Genomic DNA, 25,095 nt, shown 5'->3' with positions numbered 1-25,095 from the left:
CATGTCATCTCTCAGTTTCCAGCCTTAGTCCGCTATCTCTCCRATTAACACAAAAAAAATAAAAGGAAACCACAAGCAAACTTAACTTACTGCTGTGGTGACTAAACACAAAGCATCAGATTTTTTTTTTTTTAATTTGGTGGAAATACAGTTTGTGACAGCACAGACTTGTCTTCCATGATCAGAAGAAAAAAAAGGACTGCTCCCCTGGGAAAATGGCCAGAGTTAACATATTTTTTTTATTCATCTCTGGATTTCTGCCTGGTAATACCGTCTGTTCTCAAGCAAAACTGTTTTATGATACTTTGCAACATGTTCAAGGACAAACAATTCACAGTTTTAAGCACATTGTAGCTATCAAACATTTCTGTCACTGATTCAGTGTAATTTGTTTCAAATGCGTCACAATACCTGAGCATGTAGCACACAGAAGTGAACCACACACTGTTTAAAGTACAGCTTTGCTGGGCTCAAACTTGGTTTTGCATCTCAAATTGTTTTCCGCTCAGTGTCTGAAAGTGAAAGCTTAATGAATGCCAGCCACCTTTTTTTTTTTTTCAGTTGTTTAGCCTTTAATCTAAAAAGGCTCATGGATATTAGGGAAAAATGAACCAGAATAAATAAGAATGAATAGTCATAAAGCTGAAAGCCCTAAGTAACATCACTATGCAATGTGGCCTACAAGTTCTGGCGTAATTTAGCAGCATATTACCTTCTAATTCTAAATATATTCTGTATATATGCAAAAGTTAAACGAGAAAGGTTTCCTCAGCCTAAGAATTTCAACTTGGCCTGAAGCATGCAAGTTTTTCTTCAAGACACATCTTTCGATCTAACTGACATGAAGTGAAAAGCCTGCAATTCTCCACTTCCTCCACMGCTCAACCGAAAGTACTTTTTAATGATTCTTCATATGTAATGAAAGCAACTTCAGCCTGGTTAAAAGCTGGTGTGCCATAGTCAGATCCACAAAAAGGAAAGAGAAAGAATATCTGCATTKGTAGACAAAAAAAACCCATAACTGTTTTATTTTATAAATAAAATATGTTCTCAGCGGAAAACGTATGTTGGTTCTATTCCAAAGTCAAAAACTTGCATTTAATGCATCAGCCTTTGGAAAGCATAAAAAATTAAATGAGTTTTAAAGACTGATCTAAGGTCCAGAAGGATGCTGCCCAAAAAAGCATCACAATTTCAAAAATGACCCACTGTGAATAAATAAGTAAGGGAAGATACAGAATTCCTCCCTGTTAAGTCCCAGATTTCCTAGACGACATTGTGGGGGAACAAAAATCACCACTCAGTTTTATTTTCAGTAAAAATGAATCAGTACTTAAGCAAAATAGAACACTCACTTTGAAATTATACTAGTGTGGAAAAACCTTTTATTCAGAAAACACTTGCTACGCTACTGACATACAGCTATGCTGGCCTGCTGCAAAGGGAAACATGCTACAATTAAGATAGCTCTGCAGTTGAACAGGACTCAGATGATAGCTGCTAGATGGAAGGATTCATCCCAGAAATACTGATTYCCATCACTTGCTTTTGGGAGTGTCRTTTACAATTCATTATCAAGGCAGAAATGCCAGGATGAAATCTAAGTTTTGTGTGCTGTAGTGGGTTGCTTTGATTGCCTTCTGAATTCACAGATACTATGCAAATACATTTAAAACAGAGTACATGAATGAAATAATGTTCTCTTACTTCCTTCAGATATTCAATTTTCGTGTAGATTTTAAAACCTTTCTTATATTACTAAACTTCTGTCAACTATAAAACAGCATTTGCAATTTTAAAATGCTGGATTTTTAACTGCATTGCTATCAATTTAAAATCTGKTTTGACTCTTTTCGTCAGTACTACTGATCCCCCATTCTATTCTTCACTGGCTCCTAGGAAAAACAGAAGACCAGCATGCCCTTAACTACTTCATGGCAAACTTTGCAGCAAATTTTATCCCATCTTGAAATCCATGAATGTAGATGCAATAGATGCTTTCTAGATCTTTAGTATTACAAGTGAGTTGCTAAGTTTCTAGTCATAATACATGAAGTAAAAAATAGAATTCTGAATTGATAAGGAAGCTTTAAAGCAGGAAGTGAAAACAGSTCATGTTTAACCACATGACACTGGAACAGTGAGGTCATGTCTTGAAATGGTTTTTAGCATCCTGTGAACATACAAGTTCAAAAAAACAAATGGCAGCCAAAGGGAAGTTCRGGAAATTACTTTCTTTCAGCTTATGACAAAACTTTACAATGTGAAATTTCATCTTCTGTGAAGCTGGTTTTACATTTTATGGCAAAGTACTTGTATTTCTTGTTTTATGTAATAGCTTAGTATTGCTAATCAAATGCTTTATGTTCCTGTAAAGAAATCAGAATGGGCTGTCAGAAACAGAATTAAAAATGAAATAAACCCAAATTAAATAGATATGATATGCTTATGTCCCTTGTAAAAAAACTGCTGGAGTGGCCAGTTCAGCTCCAGCAGTGTTCGCTGCCCATTAGTTCAGCTGCAGCTATGAAATGGTACCACCTGGTGTTCATTTCCACCATTAACCTTACTTAGCCACTTTCTGCATGAGCTTAAGACACAGCAGAGTAATAAATATTTCATAAATTGCTGTTTAACTATTGCAATTTTAACAAAACACACCTGAAAAACTTTTCACATTTGACAAGTAAAGAAAACAGATCCTTTTCTGAAACCAGAAGACTTCATGCCTAAATCTAGATCTGTAACTCTCCTGTGATGAAAAACATGTTACTTATGGGTCCTTAAGCCAGAAAGGCCTTAAGACATGCAAGAGCTTCCAGCGATGACCACAGACAATCTATACTAAGAGTACTTTTTTTTTACAGACAGGACATTTTTGTTATTTATATTTTATGGTTTTTCTTGCATGAAAGCATTGATAAATCTTACCACTACTTTTTCACATTCAGATTATCTATGCATTCCTGTGGCTGCAAGGCTTCTCAGCTTTTGCTAAGTACAGGAGTTTACATATGTCACTAAAATCTTAGAATATATATAAAAAAAATTATAGCTTTAACATAGGCTGATTCAACCAGCAGATCCAGATAAACGTGTGCATAAGCTCTTCTCACTGAACTAGAGCTTGTAATTGTTCCCGTAAATCAAAGCACAGTATGTCACTAAACGCAAAGCTGCATCCTCTAAAATGCAAGTCCATTATAGATGAGGTAAATATTTCAAATGTAGCCATTAAAGGAAGYTATGTTGGAGGAAAATTTGTATTTCTGCTGAAGAAACTCATGAAGGCTCACATGTATCAATGACTTCAGAAAAGTCAGTGTCCTCTTACACACCTTTTTTCAGTACCACCTCATAACCAGAAAGACTCATTAACACAAATCCAAATTTAGAGTTTGATAGAACTACATTTTAGGACTATGATGTAGCATACTGCTTTTCAGTCTGTTACCCATGGGTTCCAGGGACTCAGACCAACAAATGAAATCTACTTCAGTGTTTCTTTTGCTTCCATTTCTTAGTACAGCAAAGCTAGTACATCCAGCTGTCAAAAAGCACAACTTTCGTCCCTCTCCCTTAGTGGGCTGGTACTGGAGCTCCCAATGAACACAATTCGCCAACGCAACACACAGCTAACCTTCTGTTAGATAAATAAATGCATGTTTTTCTGCCACTTCAGCAAGCTCTCAAGCAGGGTCAAACAAATGCCACAGTTCCTATGGGGGAGGATGGTGGATGAATATGGCCAAGCAGTGTGCTTCCACTGTGTAATTAGATTACTTGAGTACAAAGCTCTGGATTCACTCTCTTTTACAAGTGCTGAACTGGCTTTGAATGTGACATGCAAGAAATTGGAATACATCKTTCTTAAATTGCTATGAGTTGCACTTTAAGGTAGTTGTAATAAACTTGCAATTCTGTCAAGGAGCAAAAACAGTAAAACAGTGACSTGATAAGGACCTTAAGAACAAGCAACTAGTTAAAAGAAGGTCTTTTGTCAACCCATTTCCAATTTCAYTAACACTTCAAAAAACACATCTTAACCTAAATATGCATCATTGCTGGTAAGGCTTGTAAAAACAACATCACCCTCCTCGAAATGAAAAAGAAGAAAAAAAAAACACCCCACTTTTTAAGTTTTCAATTTCTTTCTAAAAGGAAACATAGTGAAGTTTTCTTGCAATGAACACACAAACAGAACAAAAAACACGTTAGCTGTTCGTCTAAGCAAAGAATTTACTAAAAGGGAAGAAAAGGTAACAGTAGCCAAAATCGATGAAAGACAAAGCCAAACTATTTAGCAAGACTTTAGAAGACAGGAGCCCTTCAAACGGGCAAAAGGCAGCAGTGACTTGAAGCATTTAGCTAAGGATGTGTTTCTGTGYGAGGGTCAGTTTGCATGTGTCACATGCCATTCCCTCCTAATTAAMAGTGGTCCTGAGCCAGTCTCCAGAAGACTTGAGCTACAATTATGGTACCTAAAGGATACTAGTTGTTTGAATCACAGCTACAAGCCCACAGAAGAATACAATCTATCCTGATGGACCTTAATCTTCAGGTTCCTTAAGTGCACTTTGATTAGGCTGACAAGAGCATGTATTTGCTTTCTTACTCAACTAGATCAGTATCTCACCACTTAAGCATTAGAGAGTTTTAGTTTTACATAAAACTTCAACGGCTTCAAAGGCTACAAACCTCTGAAGTGAACCGATCATTAGACATCAGATACATAACATACCAGTAAATACAAACATGTCACCTAAAACTATCACAGGCTATTGTAAGACTTTATCTAAGTGCTGTAAACCACCAAATTCTGAATTTTCTATCAGGATCGTAACGCTGCGGTGGGTTGACTCCAATCAGCAGCTGAGGTAAGAAAACAGAGAGATGGAGAGAAGACTTACAGAGYGAGAAGAGACAGTTTAATAGGTGAAGCAAAAGTTGTGGGCACACACAAAGCAAAGTAGGAATTAGTTTACTACTTCCCATCAGCCAGGCAGGTATGTAGCCACTTCCCAGAAAGCAGGGCCTCAGCAGGTATAAGGGTTACTCAGGAAGACAAATGTCAGAATCACACACAATGCCCCCTTTCTCCTTCTTTTCCCAAGCTTTTATGGCTGAAAATTATGTCAGATGATGTGGAGTGTCCTCCAGTCAGTCCTGAGGTCAGCTGTCCTGGCTGTGTCCCSCAGCTGTATCCACCATAGGAAATGGARTGCAGAGGAGGCAAAAAGAATCAGCCTTGACTGGCACTGCTCAGCAACAGCTGAAAATACTGGTGGTTACCAAGACTCTTAGAGCCACGCTCAAATCACAACAGTTTAGAGGCTGCTATGAAAAAAATGAATTCTAGCCCAGCCAGTATACCTACTATAATGGTTATTGATAAACAGATTGATAACCTAAGATTTCAAAGCATCAACTGTTCTGTGTACCATTCACTGGGAAAACCACTGCAAGGCAGCCATAATTCTCAAAATAATTTGAATTTACCATCTTAAAACATGCTTCAAGTAAAAGTCAAGTGTTGTGCGTAATGGAACCTTTGGAGGGACCAACATGAAGAGCAGAAAATTTATTATCTCTGGTAAGACATACAGAAATTCTTTTTGACTGATACCAAATTTTAGAAATTCAACCACTGCAACCAATGCAATCGAGAAAAAACCCTAAGATTCTGTCAAAGTATATTCCCATCTAAAATGTATATGGGAATTGAAATTGGGTTTTCAATCTCAGACCCAGACTCAGTAAAGACTTTTATCAAGTACAATACAGTTATTTTAGATTGCTGGAATTCATCATTATAAAACAGTATTTTAATAAAAAGGTTTAAAAACCAATATTCCACAGAAACAGAGATTTATCACAATGCATGAAAAGAATTGCTGCAACAGCATGTTTCTTGAAAAGTAAAAYGTTGTGCTTTCTTGGTTTGTCTTTTTTTTTTAGATGGACAGATTCCAATCCACCAAGCTGGCAATCACCTGTTTAACTYGGGATGCACAAGCACTTTCCAACCAAAAACTTCAGTGCTGTAGCCTACCAGTTTAGTTCCTTCTTCAAAGACACCTAAAGAGGGAGCAGGAGCTCTGCTGCTGGGAGGCTGCCAATTAACAAGCACCGATCCCATTCAGGATTAAAAAACAGAGAGCAAATACATTTTGCTGAAAGCAGACATTACAGAAGTGTAGGTGTTTCCTTCTTCATATTTAGCCATCCAATATCCAACCSGCTGCTATCAGCATCATTTACAATTTGCACTTTCTATTGTCCAATAGAAAAAGCAAAAACTAAATACAAATAATGCTGYAGTTTCAGCAGTCAAATGACCAGACAACGGCAGTGTTATTACCAAAACCATAAGAACAAGAGTTATTACAGAACTGAAGGGAAGCTTATTCTTCTAGTGAAAAGCAGAGATTTATTATTTGGAAAGCACAGAATGCACTGCCAAAAGTGCCCTCCCCAAAACTCCTCTCAGTTTTATGAGGGGATGATAGCTAGAAAAAGGAGCACATCTTTGATGAACTGTTAGCMTCCACATCAGCACACTGAGATTTTTACTGCCCTCCCTAGGAGGTTCTAGACAATGGCAATATTTAAACACAGGTAGAACCCTCCAGAGAACTACTGCAAACAGACAAACAGAAATGCCTGTTCTGATCTCTCTTCTTGCAAAYTTGCCAGTTCTTTTGGAATGAAATCCCAAGATAAAAGTCACAAAGTGAGCAATTCCTAAAAACAAAGCATGTACACTGGGGAAAGGTTTTTTTAATGGTAAGGCACAGGAACCTGATAAAAGTTAAAAAAATTTGTAGGAATAATTATGTGATCTAAACTCCTAATTTTCAAGAATCAATYGTGGAATATAACACAAGACAAAGGAAATCTATTAGAAATAATTCTTGTGGTGGATCTGATAGTTTTTGAATCTCCAGAGTATGAAAAAGGGTTTTTTTTTTTAATTACTGTAAAAATAAAGCATGAGAAATCCTGATTTCCATACACTTACTTCATAAAACTTAAATGTTACAGACCTAATTTGTAGTATATAATTTGACTTAATTAGAGGATATAAGGAAACACACAATTTTCTTTCAATATCCACCCAGAGTACATGATCGKGGTTTTACAGACAGGCACCTGGAATTGCCTTTTCCCTTAGACACCACCAGCCTGGAGCTATGCCCACACCAGCATTTAACTGGTGACACTTTTGTCATAAAGCAGCAGGGCCTCGCCCACATCTCCCTCTCTCCTTCCTACCCCTTCTTCTGCTACCAGCCATTCACCTGGGCTGCCACAGAAAAAACTGCCAACATCAACTAGCCTACAGGAACAGCACCTCTCTAACTTCTGTCAAGTCACTAGGAAAGCGACATTTCCTCTGTATTCCCTTGCCAACTTGAATCTGCTACGCAACTTCCAATCTGAGGACAGCTGGGATTCAGCAGCAGCATTATTCCTTCTCAAAACCTTGGGTAAATTCAGCGTTCATACATCTAAGGAACAGAGTTTTCTTTCTCAAGTAGTGACTCTGTCCTTTTTGCTTCTTACCCTTACACCTCCAATTCTCCAAAAGCTGTTGTAAATAACCACTCCCGTGCTCAGATCTCCTGGCATTGGAGTGGAAATCAATGTAATCATTATTAGACTTGTAATACTTTCATAACATAAGCATTTATTTTAAAAACAAGTAAAACATTCCTCTGAGATGCCCAAAGATGCAACTTTATTATACTATTTTATASTGGCTTATTTTCAAATTAATTTCTGCTTTTTCTAGTGTTATTGTTTGTGAGGGATCTATTTCCAAGATTTGCTCAACATCACTACCTCAAATTACTGGGACAGCACTTCAGGAAGGTCGACCTTGTATTTTATAAAATCAAGAGCCATCCATGATTTCCCAAGTAAAATGCAAAAGTAAAGAAGTTAATATCAATAAAAAAAAAACTAAAAAACTCACTCACTGTCTTCTGTGGGAAGGACCTGCAGGGAATAAATCCATTCTATTATATCATCTTTGTTCACCACATCTAAGGAATCCAACATATCCAGACCAGAGAGAGCGAAAAATGCAATTGTCAACCTAAAAGAAAAAGATAAGACTTACACTTCCCACCATAAATATCACGGGGAAATTAAAAAACGGTTGCAGCAACAGATATATCTATSAATTCTGAGCCTGTAACAGTGGTGCAACACAGAGCCTAGCTCAGAAAACATCGAAGTCATCTACTGGACAAARTAACATTCGTTGTATTGAAAAAAATTGTCTGTCTCAACAAGGTTTTCATATAAGCTGCCCCTCCTTTCCCGTAATATTGATATGTCAATTCAGAATTTACTTAAGGGACTGTTTACCCCCCCMAAAAAACCCCCAACGAAACAACCCACTACAAAGTAAACTAGGTTATGGTTTTCACATATGGAGCACTAGTTCTCTGTAAATAATTCTTACATGAACAATCCCTTAAACATGCATTAGGTGCATATGCAAGGTAACTCTTAACTACAGTAAACTGCCTCTCATGGTGTCCCAAACCCAATTTCAGATGGTTAGATATCAGGAGTCAAAAGCCTACATCATAAGCAAACAATGTATACACAGGCATACAGGATGAACTAACACCTAGAGGTACTTATTTCTGGTCCCWGGGTGTAAAGCAGCCTAAATGACTACCTTATTTCAACATCTAAAATTAAGTATGTCACATTCAATTATCCAAAAGAGCAGCAGAGTAATTAGTATGCTGAATGTCCTTCTTTCCTACAACTTGTTTCGTTCCATRAATGTGGACTATCACACCTGCTAACTAACACCTTTTTTTCTGGGTTTAACTTAAACCATTGCAGCCACCCACAGCACAGCCCTCCAACAGGTGCCTTACTTAATCTGACAGAGCACCAAAGCAATAGCACCGAGTTAGGAACCTGGGAGAACCTGCTGTGAGAGAAAATGCTTCTGTAATGGTACCTTGGATATTCTGACTCAGACTAAAATTAGCTGGATGTGTATTTTGCCACCCACACTTGTCTGCCGATCTTTCTAGAAATTCTTGTTCTCCTTACATGAGGTAAGATGATGGATTGTGAAACAACAGCTACACATGCAGAAACTGTAATTCAGCATGCCAAGGAAAACCAACAGTTAATACCAGCTTTTCTCAGGAGACTAAGTTGTAATTTGTATTTACCTCACAAACTGATGAGCCACCTTAGTCACCACGAGCTGAGCCCGCTGAAAGAGATACGGACAGAAGCCTCCGCAGCCACTTAATTTCTGCATGAGGTTCTGCATCAGAACCACGAACAGTAACACCACAAGTMAAATGGCGACGTGAGTCAGCCCAAAACACACATCCAAAAGAATTATTCTAATTAAACCACAGCAGCCAAATGACAATTGCATAACAGCAGACGTCAATCCCAATACAGTGGCACAACCTCCACAGGACATTCCTACCAGTGGGCTGGTCAAATATGTCTCATCACTATTATTATTTCCAACATTTCTTTTTCTTTTTTTGCAAAAAGTAAAAAAATGTATGTTGCACATGAAAGTATTTCCATGTAGAACAAGGGTATATTTTAATCCTTCTGATGACTGAAAAATTGTCTTTCGAAGCACAAAATTAACACTTCTAGGCTTATATAAAATTTTATCATTGATCTGTTTAACCCAAAATCTGACCCTGGATAATCAATAACTAATTCTTAAAAAATCACTACTTTTATAAGATCACCCCAAGGAATTTCCTGTTTAGCTAAAGTAAACTATTTCTTTGAAACACTGCCTGTAGATTCTGRTTTTCACTAACACTGACAATCTTTTAGTAGAACTATTTAAAAGACACCTCCACTCTATTTCACACAACTAAGTTACTTCCAATGAGGCACAAACAACATGCCAACATCAGCACTTGCCACTCCTGCAAAGTAGGTTCAAAACCACAAGGCCATACATCCAATATAGACAGTAAATCTCATCTACAGTTTAAAATACGTATGTCAGATAYATAAACCTAAAAAGTGGTTTTACATACAGATAGGGTTCAATTCACTCACTCAAGAGTTGACTGTCTGTCTCCAACATCACTAAAGTGTGTGCTGTAGTTGTAATATGTTGGAATTTATTTACGGTGGGCAAGAACATCTGTCACTCCTGGTTGTACAGAGGTTGCAAAAAAGCTTTTTAGGTACTGCACCCTTACTCCATATGCTATCCCACCTCTCAGAAAATAGACGTGTCCTAACAAAAATAACTCTTAGCAGCACCTTAGGTGATACAACCTAAGAACTGTAAAAACTTTATCTACAGCCATTTCCACAGAGGACAGCCAACAGGACTCTTTTGATGACAGACTCAGATCCCTTAGCCTTCAACCGTGGATAAAGACTATAGATCCACAGAACAATTCAGCAAGCATTTGAAGTGACCAATTTGAGAAACTGATTAAGTGTGCTAYAAAGAGCACATTTAAAGGTTCTATCTTAGAGATAAAGGAAGACTTCAGAGACCAGGAGAGTTGCATTCTCCTGCAAAACCTCAGAGTGCTGACAATTACTGTATGAAACTCCATCAGAATGCTTAAAAACTACTCTTGCTGCAACTACTGTTACAGGCAAAAATAATTACAAAGGCTTTGAGCCAAGAAGTTGAGTAGAGAACATGAAATGAATTTTCTTTATTCTCTGTTACTGATTGATAACCTACAGTTTAAGTCGGAATGCACTAGCAACAAGAGGAAAATTTCACTCTCTACCACCCTTGTCTGGTGACAACAAACAGTTTTCTGCTACAGTGGAGTGAAAAAAAAATCTCACTGACAAATAACTTTATTTATTTAACAAATCGCTCTTTAATGAAGTTGAGTTTCCCCATCTAACTCACAATGGAACCACTCAAATTCAGGAGCAGGGGAAATAAGAATAATAGCATTTCTTCCTGCATTGCTGAACTTGGTGACATTGAACTTAGCAAAAAAAGCAAGCTCCATATTCTTGAGGTCGAACTGGGGATGTTGCATTTACGGCTCAATCCCCCACTTAGAAATTGTTGATAGATAGGTGTGCAAATGCAGAACATGCCTATGCTGCCAAGGGAGATCACTGGTCCCACCTTTTGCAGAATACAGGGCCTCAGAGTAGATGACCCAGGACCCTGTCAAGCCACGTCTTCAAAAGTGACTCCACTGCTTCAGCGGGCAAGCTTTTCATGGTTAACTGTCCTAATTGTGAAGAACSTATTTCCTACAGCCACACAAACTCTTCTGGAAGCACATCATTCCCACAGCCTCCTGCCCTGTCACCATAATCCTCTGCAAAATGTGTATCTCCATCTTTCTGTGTAAGTGGTTTATCACTAATGGAAGGTTGTGATTAGATCCCTCTTCCTCTAGGCTGAAGACATCCCATTTCTTTAGTCTTTTTCAGTTGCCAGTGGGGCCAAGGTTAGCTCTTTGTGTTACCACTCTAATACACCTGCATGATGTTATAATTTTAAGGCCTATAAACARTTGAGCATAGGATGCCTAGACTGCTCCTTGCTCTCATCTAAAATAACTGAGAAAGTACACTGAAACACCAGCTAATTTTTAATGAATACATGWTTTACAGCTCTGCAATCAAACCCTCACAAAATCACAAAATAGCTGGCGTTGAAAAGGACCTCTGGAGATCATCTTGTACAACTCCCTTCTCCTAATGGAAGTTTACCCAGAGCAGTTTGCACAGGACCATGTCCAAGCCCATTTTGAATATCTCCAGAGAAGAAAACTCCACAACCTCTCTGGACAGTCTGTTTCAGTGACCAGTCACCTTTAATGTGAGCAAGTTTTTCTCATATTGAGATGGAGCTTCCCGTGTCTGCTACCCTTTGCCTGATCACAGGGCACCACTGAAAGAATCTGACCCCAACCTCTTGCCACCTACCCTTTAACTTGAACGCACTGGTGTCACTCATCTCTTCTCAAGAGTAAAAGAGGCCCAGCTCCCTTCAACCTTACCTCACAGGACAGATGCTCCACTCCCTTAGCCATCTTCAAAGCCCTCTGCTGGCCCCTCTCCAGTAGTTTCATTTCTAACTTTCCTTTTCAATATAAAGTTGTGTTATTCCACACACAGCTTAGCACTATTCATACTATTCCTTACAACTTTATGCCAYGTGTTTGTGCTCTCAAGTGAAATAAAATAGGATAACCTGATCAAAGCCATTGAGCATTCTTCACAGCATGACTTGCAAGAAAAAGTGGAAACAATCTTACCATTTTATTGGTTGAGTAAAAGTATCAAACCACTTACGTGTCTCCAGCATTTTATCAAGTGCAGCTTGATAATCACATTACTAGTTTTTTTACACCTCAGATGTAACTAACTATCTTAGGTAAAGACKTGAAGAATATCAAGTACATTCTGACGCCATCAGACGAACAAATGTCCCTCTAATTGAAAGTGAGGAACATACTTCACTAATATTCTTTTATACTAGGTAATAAAGGCTTAAAAATATTTTTTACATTAACCACAGTCTTCTGCGTGCTGAAGTGAAGCTTAAGCGATTTATTTTAAAATGGCTTCCAGGGCGGATTAAGAGAATGAAGCACTGTACTTAAAAGAGATTAGAAGGCTCAACAAGTCTTCCCTCGTGGATGTCAAGCAGTTTACGCGAGCTGTGACTACACCCCTACATTAACACGTATTTTTTGAGAGCCGTCTGCTGGTGGGCAGATTTRTAGGGATGCTTTTCCTTCCGGCCGCGGGCCGCTGCTCCCTGCCCCCGGCCGCGGGATGCAGCAGCGCTCCGGGAGGGCCCTCCCGCCACCGCGACCGCCCGGCGGGAGGGGAGCGCGGCCGGGGCCGGGACGGGCGGGGGGCGCCGGGCGGAGACGGCGGCTCCCATCCCGCATTCCCACCGCGCGGCCCGCCGGAGGAGCCCGGCCCGCTGCTACCTGCTGGTCTCCAGGGACGAGTAGCGCTCGGGCAGGATCTGGAGGCACCGCTGGAAGAAGCGCACGTGCCGCTCCCGCAGGAAGTCCAGGCGCTCCGGCTCCCCCGGGCACGGCGCCGCCGCCGCCGCCATCTCCATCTCGCCGCTGCTGCCCGCGCCCGGCGCGCCCCGATCGCGTCACCCGCCCCGGGGCGGGGAAAGGGAAGGGGAGGGAGCGGGGGAAGGAGCGGGAAAAGGGAATGTGGAAAGGGAGAAGGGCGGCTCTGGTCACTGCGGCGGCGGTCGGGATGGCGAACCCGCGCTTAAGGGGCGGCCACAACCAGCTGCGAGGGAAACGTGCTTTTAATGCCAAGGGACATCACAGCCGGCCGGTCTGACGGGCGGCGCGCCAAACCCGACACTCTTAAAATGCAAAAGTAACGTGGGTCACGCCAACTCYGTGCCGGCTCCCGGCAAGTGCTGGCTACTGCTTCGTCCTGCGACGGGGACAGGCTGGTGTGCAGCTACARCGCTTCTCTCCAGGCTGGGACAGCTCTGACAACAAAGCAAAAAGGCRTTTAGTGCGCGAGTGCATTTGTGTCATGCTGCACGTTCGACGGTTCCCTCCTCACCTCTGAGCAGGGCGCAACAGCGGCTCTGAAGCTGCTGGGACCATCTCGTCCCTAYGTTCCTCCCAGCCTCTGTTGGGTCTGTTCAACCTGGATCGGTCTCTGGTGACCCGAATCTCGACCTCAGTGAAACCAACAACCAAAAAATAATTAGTCTTTATCGTTTATCACAAAAGGAGTTCAATTATGCCCATTGGGTCTTCATAGTGGAAGCAGGCAAGTAAATCTGAGCAGCTGAGTAAACAACACAAGCCATAACGAGACACTTCACACTATCACAGGGCATAGGAGAAAGGTGAAAACTAAGTGTGGCAACAATTGCTTCCTGTCATTAAATTTTAATTCTAAAAAGTTAAACTCTTCTAAAACGTGGTGTATGTAAATATTTCTCGAAGCCAGCCTACTTAATGGTAGAAAACCATTTGAAAAAATAAAAGCCACCACCCATATTGYAGCTCACTTGTATGGCCTGTAGGCCTTGCCCTGTGAAATACCGCCACAAGATACGTAAGGTCTAGAGATTTTTCCCTGTTTTTTAAACACAAGCAGAACAGCCCCTGCTGYAATTAGTCTCCTGAAAACAGGCATGACTTTGTTTTCCTTTATCAACCAGTGAGATAATTAAAAATCTTTTTTGATCAATGAAAAAAGGTCTGCGTAAACCACCAAGCTGCACACATCTCTGGATAAAAGAAACAGTTACCTTCTCTCTTAATTTTGCCAATCTTTTTTCTTTTTCTTGTTTGTCTGTCTCCTCAGTGTGTTTCTGTAAAACCCTTAGCTCCAGTTTACGTAGCTCCTGAAACGTAATGAATGGAAAAGCAAACTTTTATTTGGAAGTAAAATAAATGATACAAAAATACACRTGCAGCCTTTTCACTGCCTTTTTTAAATTATTATAATAGTAGAGAATAAAGTTTCACTAGGTAGCTACTTGCTACAGCTTGTCCTACACAAACAAGCTATAGTTACATGTCTCAGGAAAAAAGAAGTAGTCATTTAACCTCTTTATAAAACTGAAGTGTGAACACTGACAATATCCATTCTCCAGCAACTGCATTTACATTGATTATGGGATCTGACTCTACCAAACAAGTACTGAAACCTGCAGGATATTCAAACAATTCTTTCTCCTATCCCCATAAAACACTCAGGTCTTCTGACACCTTGAACAGCAAAGCCCAAACAGTTTTTCCCAAGTAAATTATTTACCGAAGAAATTAATCCACTTCTATATGGATAAAGAAATATRGGCTTGAGTACTCCTGTAGAATGCAGATATTCAAGAAAAGGAACATTTTTGTCTAAAATAAAGTTTCATACTGTTTGTCTGTAATAGATGCTGAGTCAACCGTTATTTGTAGTGAACTGATAATGGATCGAYGTGAATGAAACTTGGGTTTTCTGTAGGAGGCAGTCACAAATTTAAAACAATGACATACAAAAAAGGAGATGAAATTACGCACATGGTCTTGAAACTTAGAAATTTCTTCTGCAGCAATTTTCTTCCTTTCCTCCTTTTCAGCTTCCTCTCTCTTCTCATTTTCAAGCTTTTCAAGTTCCTCTGTTACTTTTTTTTCCAAGGTATTCTTTTCCAACAGTAATTTCAAATGGCTTTGGTGCTCTTTTTGTTGCTTTTTCTCTTCTAGTTTTAGTTGTGATGCTTGATCCATTGCAAATGCTACTACTTTCTGTTTCTTCCAGAGTTCAACTGCTGCTTGTTTTCTTTTTTTTTCTTCTTCTGCTTTTTGTTTCTGAGCTTCTTCACGCTGTTGCCATCTTTCCTTGAGCATTTTTTCTGATTTCTCTTTCTCCTTCAAGTTTCTTTCTTTTTCTTGCTGCTGCTTTTCTCTCCATTTTTTAATTGACTGCAAGAAACCATAGGAAAACAATCCAAGATTTTTCATGAAAATTTTACACATTCACATTGATTCAGTCTGATGAAGACACATGTTCAAATGACACAAACTGCACATAGGAACTACAAGTCTACTGAAGCCAAAACTTAGAGCAAAGAAGCACCTCTATCTGTTTCTCACTTTCTTTTTTCTATTTTATGGATTACACAAGTGGGTTTAACAGATTAACACATATCTCCTAAAACTGTTTCAGTAACAGCAATCATAATAACTTTGGGTAGCTACAAATGTTGATGTAATATGCTTTTTTATTGCAAACATGTTTCAGTTCTTTTTTTTTTCAATTAACACACTGTTTTATAGTAGTTCTTATGTCAGTATATCTTTTATTACGTAGATAGTTCTTGAGGGAATCATAATTCTGTATACCAGTCTGTGAGAGGTGTGTTGCTTACAGAGTGGGACAGACATTCTTAGGGACAAATGYAATAGGAAGACAGGATCACTTACTGCTCTAGGCTTGGTACCTAACTTGCTAGATCACTGACACCAAAAGCATTTACAATACACTTTGGCAATACATAGGCCACTTCTCTGCGTTGCTGAATCTATGCTCGTTCTTCATTATTTATTAAAGACAAATACTTTGGGAAGTTGGGGATGCTAAAGACCTCAATTATATACCATGAGCCATAAGAGAAATCCGCCTGGTACTACTACTAGAGAGGCAGATGCAAAACCAAGACAATATGCATTTTAAAAACAAGTACTTTTTCTTAAAACTACAAAAGCCCTGGAGGGGTTATTTTACCTCTTTCTTTCTTTCTTGTAATGTTACAAATTCTTGATACCATTTGTCGTGCTGTTCTATATCTTCTTTTGTTCTTCCACTGAGATACTCAAGGACTTCGTCCATGTAAGACAGCCTTCCTCTGTACTTTGTCCGTATTTTCAGAAAATTTTGATGATCATAATCATCCCAACCTCCTTGCCGCCCTCCTGTTCGCTGAAGAAATCTTTCAAACTCTATTACTTCTTCGGGTAGATGATTTTCGAGTGTTTTATCAACCTTGACCCTGGMTGATGGCCATTTTAAAACTTTTTCTGCTGTTGAGCTCTGTAATGCCCACAGTTCCACTTTTCTTTCAAAGAGACTGAGCTCATTAATGGCAGCTTTTTCCTCTTTCAAAAGCTGTTGATATCTGAAAAGAGACAAACACTGAAATGTAAGAAAAAAAMATCCAGTATTCATTGTCCATTCACCAAAAATGAATTTTGGAATTGTTCAATGCCATACAAAAGCTATTATTCAGAGATTAAGAACTGATGTGGTAACAGCACAGTTGTAATGATCCGATAATAAAGCACTACACAATGAGAATTAAGTTACCCTTTTACTGAAAGAACACATTTACACCATGCATACAATTAACTCAATCCCCTCCTGACACCGGCAGAGAGAAAGGAAAACCCCCAAACCCGCTTAGACAACACAACAGCAACAACAAACCCCCCACAATCTAATCTCTTCTACAGCCTTTCTCTAAAAAGCCTATTCATAGGCAAATCATTGTTACACTGGAATGCTGCAATTGCTGTATAAACAGCTTCCCTAAAACGGACTTTAGCAAGATTCTAACGGTGATATTTTGTGCTTTGGTTTACATAACACAGGAATCACTACCAAAAGAGTAAATCATAAGAACGGTTTGCTGGATTAATGCAAACTTTTCACTGTGTCTTATGAAAGCACTTTTTCTAGTAGCTGAAGCATGTATAAACATACATTTGCCTCTGTTCCTCTTTAAAAGCATTGATTGCATTTTCAATTTCTTCCATCATTTCCTTGATCTTTTCAACAACTGAAAAAAGAAGAGAGGAAAAAAGCATATAAATTACAAAGTCTACYGTATTTATCAGCACTATTCAGAAATACAGGTCTTGTAGAGACTTTCAGGATACACATTTCAGTGTACAAAAAAAGCATGCATTTCAATCTCAAACAGCCTTAAAAGATGAACTCTTATTCAAAAGGTGTGTTTATGAAATGACTTAGCTAACTGGAAGAAAATCTAAGTATAAATTTTTATTCCATTTAAGAAGTCTCATTTTGACTAACTTTCAGCTGATTCCCAGAATAAAACAGCCTTACATTAAAGTTCCACTTTTGTTTTTCATTTAGTGACTTAAGCACCCTCAACTCTGGTTTACACCAGGCTGTAGCAATCCTGTTTAACCTGCAGGCCTCTACTTCTACAAAGCTGACAAAGAAACATCAAAGTAAGACTTTGTCCTGTACTGTTAGCATGCTGTCATCCTAACTTTAAGGTAAGACAGCTATCCAGAGATCTATTTTGCAGTGGTAGAAAATCCATTTGTTAGATTAGATTATATAATTAGATTAGAATATGTTTTCAAATCAGCACATCTCCTATGGACACACTGAATGTGTAGTTTAACCTGTATTTTGCTAATGCTGTATAACTTAAACCTCTTATTTCAGCTTTCATGCCTTGTTAGTTCTCAGTATCTTCACTGACAATTTAAGAAGATAATGATTTTTTACAAATAAAACACTGAATAAATGAGATGGGATGCATTTTATCTAGCATCAGAAAGCCTCAGCTAGTTCTAGGAGGCCTCAAGCTGAGTTCTACAAAAGGTAATAGATACCACATGAGAATGGTTCTTTCAAAGCTTATTTCCCAAAAGTTATAAAACATCCAAACTGAACAAACTGCTGCAGCATTTTCTGTAGAATATTACAATTTACATTTCAAATCATGGGGCAACTAGAAATTAGTTCCCTGCAGAACCTACTCTGTGACCTCCTACCAGATTACAGGGTGTTACACAATAGTAGAATACCAACTTTATTCAGCATAAGGCAAATATTACAAGTAGGAAACATCTGGCTTTCAACAGCCTCAAAGAACAAAGACACACCACTTGTAAAACCCAAGTTTCTKCTTCTACACAGAAATGCATAATGTTTCACCATTTCTAGGTTTAGGTTTTCCCTTACAGATTCCTGCAGAATCACAAAGACTGGAGGAGTGTCTCTGCAAGAGGAAGACAAGTCCAACCGTACCAAAAACGTGTCTGTAGAGGAAAATATTTTAAAATCTGTCATCGTGACTTACACTTAGGTGTAGGCTTCACGTCTTTTAATTGTTGCTGAAGTCTCTTCACATTGTTTTGAATTTTTGATAGCTGCTGCACGATTTTAGCTTCTGTTAAACAAAATAAGGTGCTAATAGTTCTAGCAGTTTCTTTGTGCATTAGATTCAATACAAGAACAATGAAGCGTCCAAAATAAACTGGGRGTTTGATCTACGCAGGGACACAAAYTCTGTTTGATGGTAAGAAACTGCCACAATACTAAGCATTTTAACTGGCAACTGCAYGTAGCTCACCACACGGTCCATGTTATCTCCCTACACAGCATCAGCAGATTTTAAAATTAGCAGCTCCTATTTCTRAAAGTGAGCTTGGAGCCTACTGCCTTTAAGGTGATAGTTTAAGAATAGGAGTTTTGAGGGAGACTTTGACATAGGCTCCAAAACATGCATTTATGAAGAGAAAACTAACTGTGAAAGTGTACATGAATGTACTACTTCAGTAAGATTCATTTATTTGTTGTGGTAAATAGAGTAGAATCAGTTTTCATTTTCTCCAAGGATGTGTGCATGTATTTGCTTTGTTACCACTTGGCTCCTCATGAGTCCATAAATACATTAGTGAAGAGGATCAAGTTCTGTATACATCTTAGGTACAAAAGAGCTGTATCTTCTATCCTAAAATATTTGGAAGGTGCAAGTTCCTGCTGAGACCACAGAAAATATAAAAGCACACATATCATGCTGAAAGACCTGAACACAGTAAATGGGAATTTGGGTAGGGGGGTGGGTGGGGTGTGTATGCTTTTATAACTTTTAGGATATACTTCACATCTGACATGCAGTGCCTTACACCTCTCATCACTGTTCTCTTTATTATCTCATAGCATCATCTCCATTCATATTCCATGCTCCTGTCTTACTCATGGAAAAATTACTGAACTTATTAGCTTAGTCATTCCTCAAAAACACTTAACATTTCTTAAGGACTGCAAGATGTAAAGAATATTCTAAGATTCCTTAAATAAAAGATGCACATCAGAACATAAGCAAATTTGTAAGGTAAGTATACTTTCAATTATTTCTATGTTCCTTTCCTTTTTTGGCTTATTTTGATGTGTATCAGATRGCACAGTATGATTTATGGGATTGACTTCTGAAAAAATTCAGGTACTGTGAGTAAAGGGAGTAACTTTTTTTCTTGCATTATATTATAGTCTGTAAGTGGAATAGTTACTGTAGGACAGACTGTAATACCATCTCACAGCACTATCTGAACTGGGAGGRAATATTAATTCACAAACACAGATTCATAAACACAAACACAGAACTTTTTAAAAGTATATATAAAGGCAGCAGTGTGTGAATGTTGAGGAAAGAATATATTTATTGTACCTTAGCTGGACTACATTAGATTTTGCAATCCACACACAAAATTGATTCCAAGTGTCTTGAACAGTACAATTCCACCACCGTGGGTTTACAYTGAAGATTAAAAGAAAACAGTAACACAGGAGGCCCAAAATGTTTATGCTTCTGAATTTTGCAAGTGAATTGTGTGTTTATAAGCACTGTGGTGAAATACCACAGTTATCAGTATCCATCTTCCACCTCAACTCATCTCTCTGTATTACTGATTTTTAAACTATTTACAAAAACAACAGTAGATTAGAGGGGAAAAAAACAAGACCAAATAAAACCCCACTTACTTTCTGTTTTTCTGCTGGCAGTCATGCTGTGTTCCAGTTCTTCTAGTAATTTGTATTCTACCCTGAAATTGCTCTTCCTATTATAAAGGTATCCATTTTTGTCTTTTTCTATATTTGCAAGCCTAGGAAAAAAGGGTGCTACACTGAGTACGGCACAAACACTTAGCAAAGCACCAAGATTTTCCAAGTTAGTATGCGGCTGAGGCTGTGTCAACAGGACTTGGATTTTATACAAATCCCTGGTTTGTCCCTACAACCGTTTACAAGGAAAATCCTTCTGCAGCYATAGGAATACCCACTAAACTCAAGAAATTGAACAAGAGAAAGAAATTACAAAGAAATTACCTCACTGGCAAGCAGTGGTTTAACACACTGAAATTTTATTTCATGCATGCATGCATGGTCTCTGGGAACCTTAGGAAAATTTTCCATGGAAAGTGCAGGCAGACAGGTTGTATTAATGCAGCGGCACACCTAGATGGAGCCCCAGCACAGACAACACTACAGAAGGATGCTGAGCCACAATTAAATGCCATGCCTCACATCAAGCTGCTTCGGAACATTTACATTACCCAGCAGTCAAATTTTGAGCCACAACCCAGGATCCAGGGCAATCAAGGTGAACTCAGTCAGTGTAAAACACTGATGTGAGACTAAGTGCCCAGTTTAATCGGGATGCACAACTAAAATCTCTCCTTCAGTAAAATGACTACATTAGGTATTCCCCGTAAAGCTCATCTGTTCGAGAAGCAATCTCCCTGTTCTTTAAGCTCCCAGTGTGGCTGTTACCAGCACTTGGTCAAGGTGCGGGTAAACAAATTTAAATCACTTCTGTGCCTGAGCTGTCTTGAACTTTTGTTTTCCAAAACAGCGGCCTAAATACTCTAGATGAAGTCTTTCAATCTTCTGCTGCTGCAACTCCCCTTTTGWCGGTATGTCTTAAGGGCTTTAGGTCCTTAGAGGATAAGCACAGCGGAGTAAAAAACCTGAGAACTCAATTGTGCAACACACACTTCTTCTGTGCACCTAAGAGCAGCAATTCTTACTGAAGAAAATGACTGGCCTAAGTCACATGGTAATTGGAAAAACACAACGGGGCATTTTGGAGTTTAAAAGCCTATCCTGAACTACTGTAATAACCACAACAATTTGTCTGAGCTCCTGAAAAGGAAACCTTTGGCCTCAAGATTTCATCACCATGTATTTTTACCTTGAACCACAACCTAGTGTTGCCTCCACAAAAGAATGAAAACATACTTATGACGAAGTGTTTAACTTACTGAGCTTTTAGCCTTTCTGCAGTTCTTAGGAATTCAACTTTCTTAGCTTGTTCAGCTTTCATCTTCCAGCTCTGAACTTGTCGGCCAGCACCTGGAGTACTGGAACAGCTCTCATTCTGCAGATAACAAAATCAAGGGTTACTCACAACCAATATATGTATTTATTTTTAAATGCTTGTTGGTTACTTTCAAGCAGACAACACCACAGTGCAGAGTTCGGTTTCCTAGGGGCGCGATTCCAGTGATTTTCAGCAGCACGGGCACGGAACTGGAGTGAGGAGAGGCACGGCCGCGCACACAAATGCACTGTTCACCCGGGAAACGCCGAGCCCGCCTCAGGGCTGCCCTCACAGGGTGCCGTGCCGCGGCCAGCCCCACACAGCCAGGGGCTGCTCCGGAGCCTCATCCCCGCCGGCCCGGGAGGCTGATCCCGCAGGTTCGTGCCCGCCAGCCCGGGAGGCTGATCCCGGGAGGCTAATCCCGCAGGTTCGTGCCCGCTGGCCCGGGCTGCTGCCGCCTTTACCTGCAGCCGGCCCGCCGCCGCCGCCAGCGCCGTGGCCAGCGCGGCCATGTTTCCGTGGGCCCGCCGAGGGGAGGGGCGGCCGCGCCTTCGCTCACTCCTTTTAACTCTTTTTTTCCCCCTTCTCAGGCGCCGGAGGGCTCGTTTAATGCGCTCTGGTTTCATTTATGTCGGGATTGAARGTGCTGTATTGATTGCTTGCTTTAGGAAAGTTGGGATATACTTTCATTATCCTGTCAGAATGTAAAGAGTCCCACATTATTCAATAAATTTTTGCATGTGAGTCTCAGGATCTTGTTTCTCACCCATGTATAGGAATCAAACTTTCAAATGAGTTGCCATTTAACATATCCGTGGAATAGAAGTAGTTATTAATACAGTGGCTTTTCTGCTGAAGAGATTTTAGGACCTGGTGTTTTCCCAGCTGCAGGACACAAACACATTCACAGATGCTGCCCAGAGGCTCTATGCTGAAGGTATTTTATTGCCTAATTGATGTTTTAAACAGCACTTTCCATATACATTTTTCCTCTTTGTATTTCATTACTATATTGTTCTCCTTGTGTTTGCTGGATAGGAATTAGAAAGCGAAGGAGAAAATTTCAAAAGTTGAAAATAGTCTTCAGCATAAAATAAAGAGGGTTGTCCTCACAGGCTGATACCTGAAAGGCTTGTAAAAATATTCTCTGCACAGCAGTGTTTCAAAGACTTCTTTGTCTTGGCCTTCACTATTGGATGTAAGAGAAAAAAAAAGCAAGTTGTGTTAGCATTTGCCTTTTGATGACTTTCAGCCCTTCCAAGTTTCCTGTTCCTGGGAGCAGAAAATCGGTCACTGGTCAGGCACTGCTCCACAGGAACCACCAATTCAGAAATTGCCTCAGGAAGGTGTCATCACTCAGAGAGTAATTCAGGTACAGTTCAGTAGTTCATCAGTTTCTGGATGATCAATCTCTGGGATTGTTTTACTTGTGAATTACTCAGAACCCTGAGAACTTTAAACAGTTGTTCTGGAAACTGTATGCGGGGATATTTCAGGTATTGGAGCATTGTTAGAATTGGTTACTTTTGGCTTTGGGCACCAAGGATTTGGTCATCAAGCTGTGATGCCACTATAAAGATGAGCCTTGGCTTTCAGCTGTATCAGGACATTGCTTCATTCCCTTCGTGGAGCAGAAGACATTTCACCAGGATATGCCTGCAGTGGGTTCACCTTGACTGGGCACCAGGACTCCACAAAGATGCTCCATCACTTTCTCTGCTTAACAGGACASGGAGAGAAAATGAGGTGAAAAACTCATTGGTTGAAATCAAGGCAAAGGCCATGCTGGGAAGCAAAATTATTTATTCTCTAATTGCTCTTAGCAGCTGATACCCAGCCACTTCCTGGGAAGTATGGCCCCAGTACATGTGGCACTTGTCTTTAGAAGACAAACACCTTAATGAAGAAATTCACCACYACTTAGCTTTTATTTTTACAATTCCATCATATGTATGGAATRTGCCTTTGGTCAGTTTGGGCCAGCTGTCCCAGCTGTGTCCTCCTCCCCAACCTTTTGCACATTCCAAGCCTGCTGGCCTTTGTGGAGAGAYGTCTTGATGCCCCCAGAGTGCTGCTCAGCAAGAGCCCAGCACCGGAGTGGTTTCAACTCTTGCAGCTACAAACACAAGACACAGCTGTATGTGAACTGCAACACAGAATGTTAACTCCATCTCAGACCAAACTCTTTGTTAATTCCATCTCAGACCATGGCCTCTTTGCCCTTTTTGTGAACGGATGATCTGAATCAAGAAGAAACAATCTAGATARTTACATAACTACCTTCTGGCCTCTACCAAATCATTTTTCAGCTCAGTTTGGTGTTTGAAGTCATTGAATCCCTGACTTCTCTGTGAGTTTTGCTTCATGAAATCTTTCAAGATTTTGCACAAAAATAAGACCTGGAAATACACCAAGGAAAAAATAAAGTTTTAAAAATTTTTAACAGTTTTTAACATTCCTTTTTAAAGGAATGGAGTGTACATAGAACAGAAAAGAAGGGCAGATAACAGGGAAAAAAAGCCATTAACCTGGAAGATGCAATGCAAGCAATGAAACAAYTGATCATGGTCACCTTATTTATGGCAGAGACCTTGTATGGCACAGCATTGGTCCCACAGTATCTGACATMTTTTGAAATCCTTCAAGCCGAATAGATAAACAGGACTGCACCAGAACTTAATATTCCTATCCATGAGATCTTGAGGAAACCACCTATTTCACCAGGACATATAAGCATCCATCCACTGGATGCAGATCCCCGGAAGAAACACTAAGTAGATGTTTCTCTTCAGAGTGGCTTTTTATTTGCCTTTATATTTGTGACTTATTTCTGAGACCTCAACATGAATGCATTAGGGTGGTTGTGGAGTAGCAAGCAGAAAAGACAGACACTGTAACAGAAGCAAATTGGAATTAGTTTAACAGAGGAAGAGTAAATTAATAATCAGAGGAAATCAAAGCCTTTAACCCTCTGAGTGCAACTGTCCACTTGTGAAGGCAATCATTAAATTGTTTAATTATCCCACACCATAAAAGTCGCCAGTTGCTGCTACCMTGGACTTTGCTTGCATTTTCATTTTTGGAAATCATGTGTACACTCTAGTTTAGCTTCCTACTTGCCACTCAGAAATTAACAAACTCAGGACATAAGTCAGAATAATTAAAAAATAAATAAAATTGATGTGAGTGCTGAAAAAGAGCTATTGGAGGTACATGGATGACAAAGCTGATATGTGCTTATTCTGGGCAACTGTAATAATGGCCTGGGGGCATGCGGTGAATAAGCAGAGTATGGGAGGCAGCTGATAGGTGCACCTGCAATAAGTGCAGTAGTGCAGATGCAAGCAAGGATCAAGGTTCTGTGMGATGAAGGCAGGCTGCTTTCATCTCTACAGCTTTTGTCCACCAGGTGTCATCTGAGACGCACATGAGAGCTGCTAAAGGCATAGCTTTTGTTTTGGCTTTTTTTTTTTTTTTGGAAACCAACAGCAAGCTTTTAG

At 39.7% G+C, this 25,095-nt stretch overlaps 2 protein-coding genes across 4 annotated transcripts in view; both read right to left on the bottom strand.

The window, feature by feature from the left end:
- Positions 1-13,099, bottom strand: part of PGGT1B (protein geranylgeranyltransferase type I subunit beta) — a 32,671-nt gene extending 19,572 nt beyond the window's left edge. Inside the window, 2 exon segments of the mRNA XM_057367778.1 lie at positions 7,983-8,101; positions 12,963-13,099. Of these exon segments, the coding sequence (XP_057223761.1) occupies positions 7,983-8,101; positions 12,963-13,099 (256 nt within the window).
- A 334-nt stretch (positions 13,100-13,433) lies between these two features.
- Positions 13,434-22,144, bottom strand: CCDC112 (coiled-coil domain containing 112). 3 transcript variants are annotated; one of them, XM_057367774.1, is made up of 10 exons: positions 22,060-22,144; positions 21,537-21,652; positions 20,257-20,378; positions 18,572-18,661; positions 17,215-17,290; positions 16,240-16,630; positions 15,036-15,437; positions 14,273-14,368; positions 13,573-13,691; positions 13,434-13,495 (listed from the first exon to the last, which is right to left on the bottom strand). In XM_057367774.1, the coding sequence occupies exons 1-10, from the start codon at positions 22,105-22,107 to the stop codon at positions 13,465-13,467; spliced, it is 1,491 nt and encodes a 496-aa protein (XP_057223757.1). In that variant the 5' UTR covers positions 22,108-22,144; the 3' UTR covers positions 13,434-13,464. The 3 variants fall into 3 exon arrangements, with proteins under 3 accessions (XP_057223757.1, XP_057223760.1, XP_057223759.1); XM_057367777.1 differs by lacking the exon at positions 22,060-22,144 and adding an exon at positions 21,851-22,032; XM_057367776.1 differs by lacking the exon at positions 18,572-18,661.
- Positions 22,145-25,095: the final 2,951 nt, after the last annotated feature.

The sequence above is a fragment of the Malurus melanocephalus genome, unplaced genomic scaffold (assembly GCF_030028575.1).
Source record: "Malurus melanocephalus ecotype Western Australia unplaced genomic scaffold, MMel_1.1 scaffold_84, whole genome shotgun sequence".
Classification (NCBI taxonomy): domain Eukaryota; kingdom Metazoa; phylum Chordata; class Aves; order Passeriformes; family Maluridae; genus Malurus; species Malurus melanocephalus.
The sequence above is the reverse complement of the archived record's forward strand: the minus strand, read 5'-3'. Positions and strand labels throughout refer to the sequence as shown.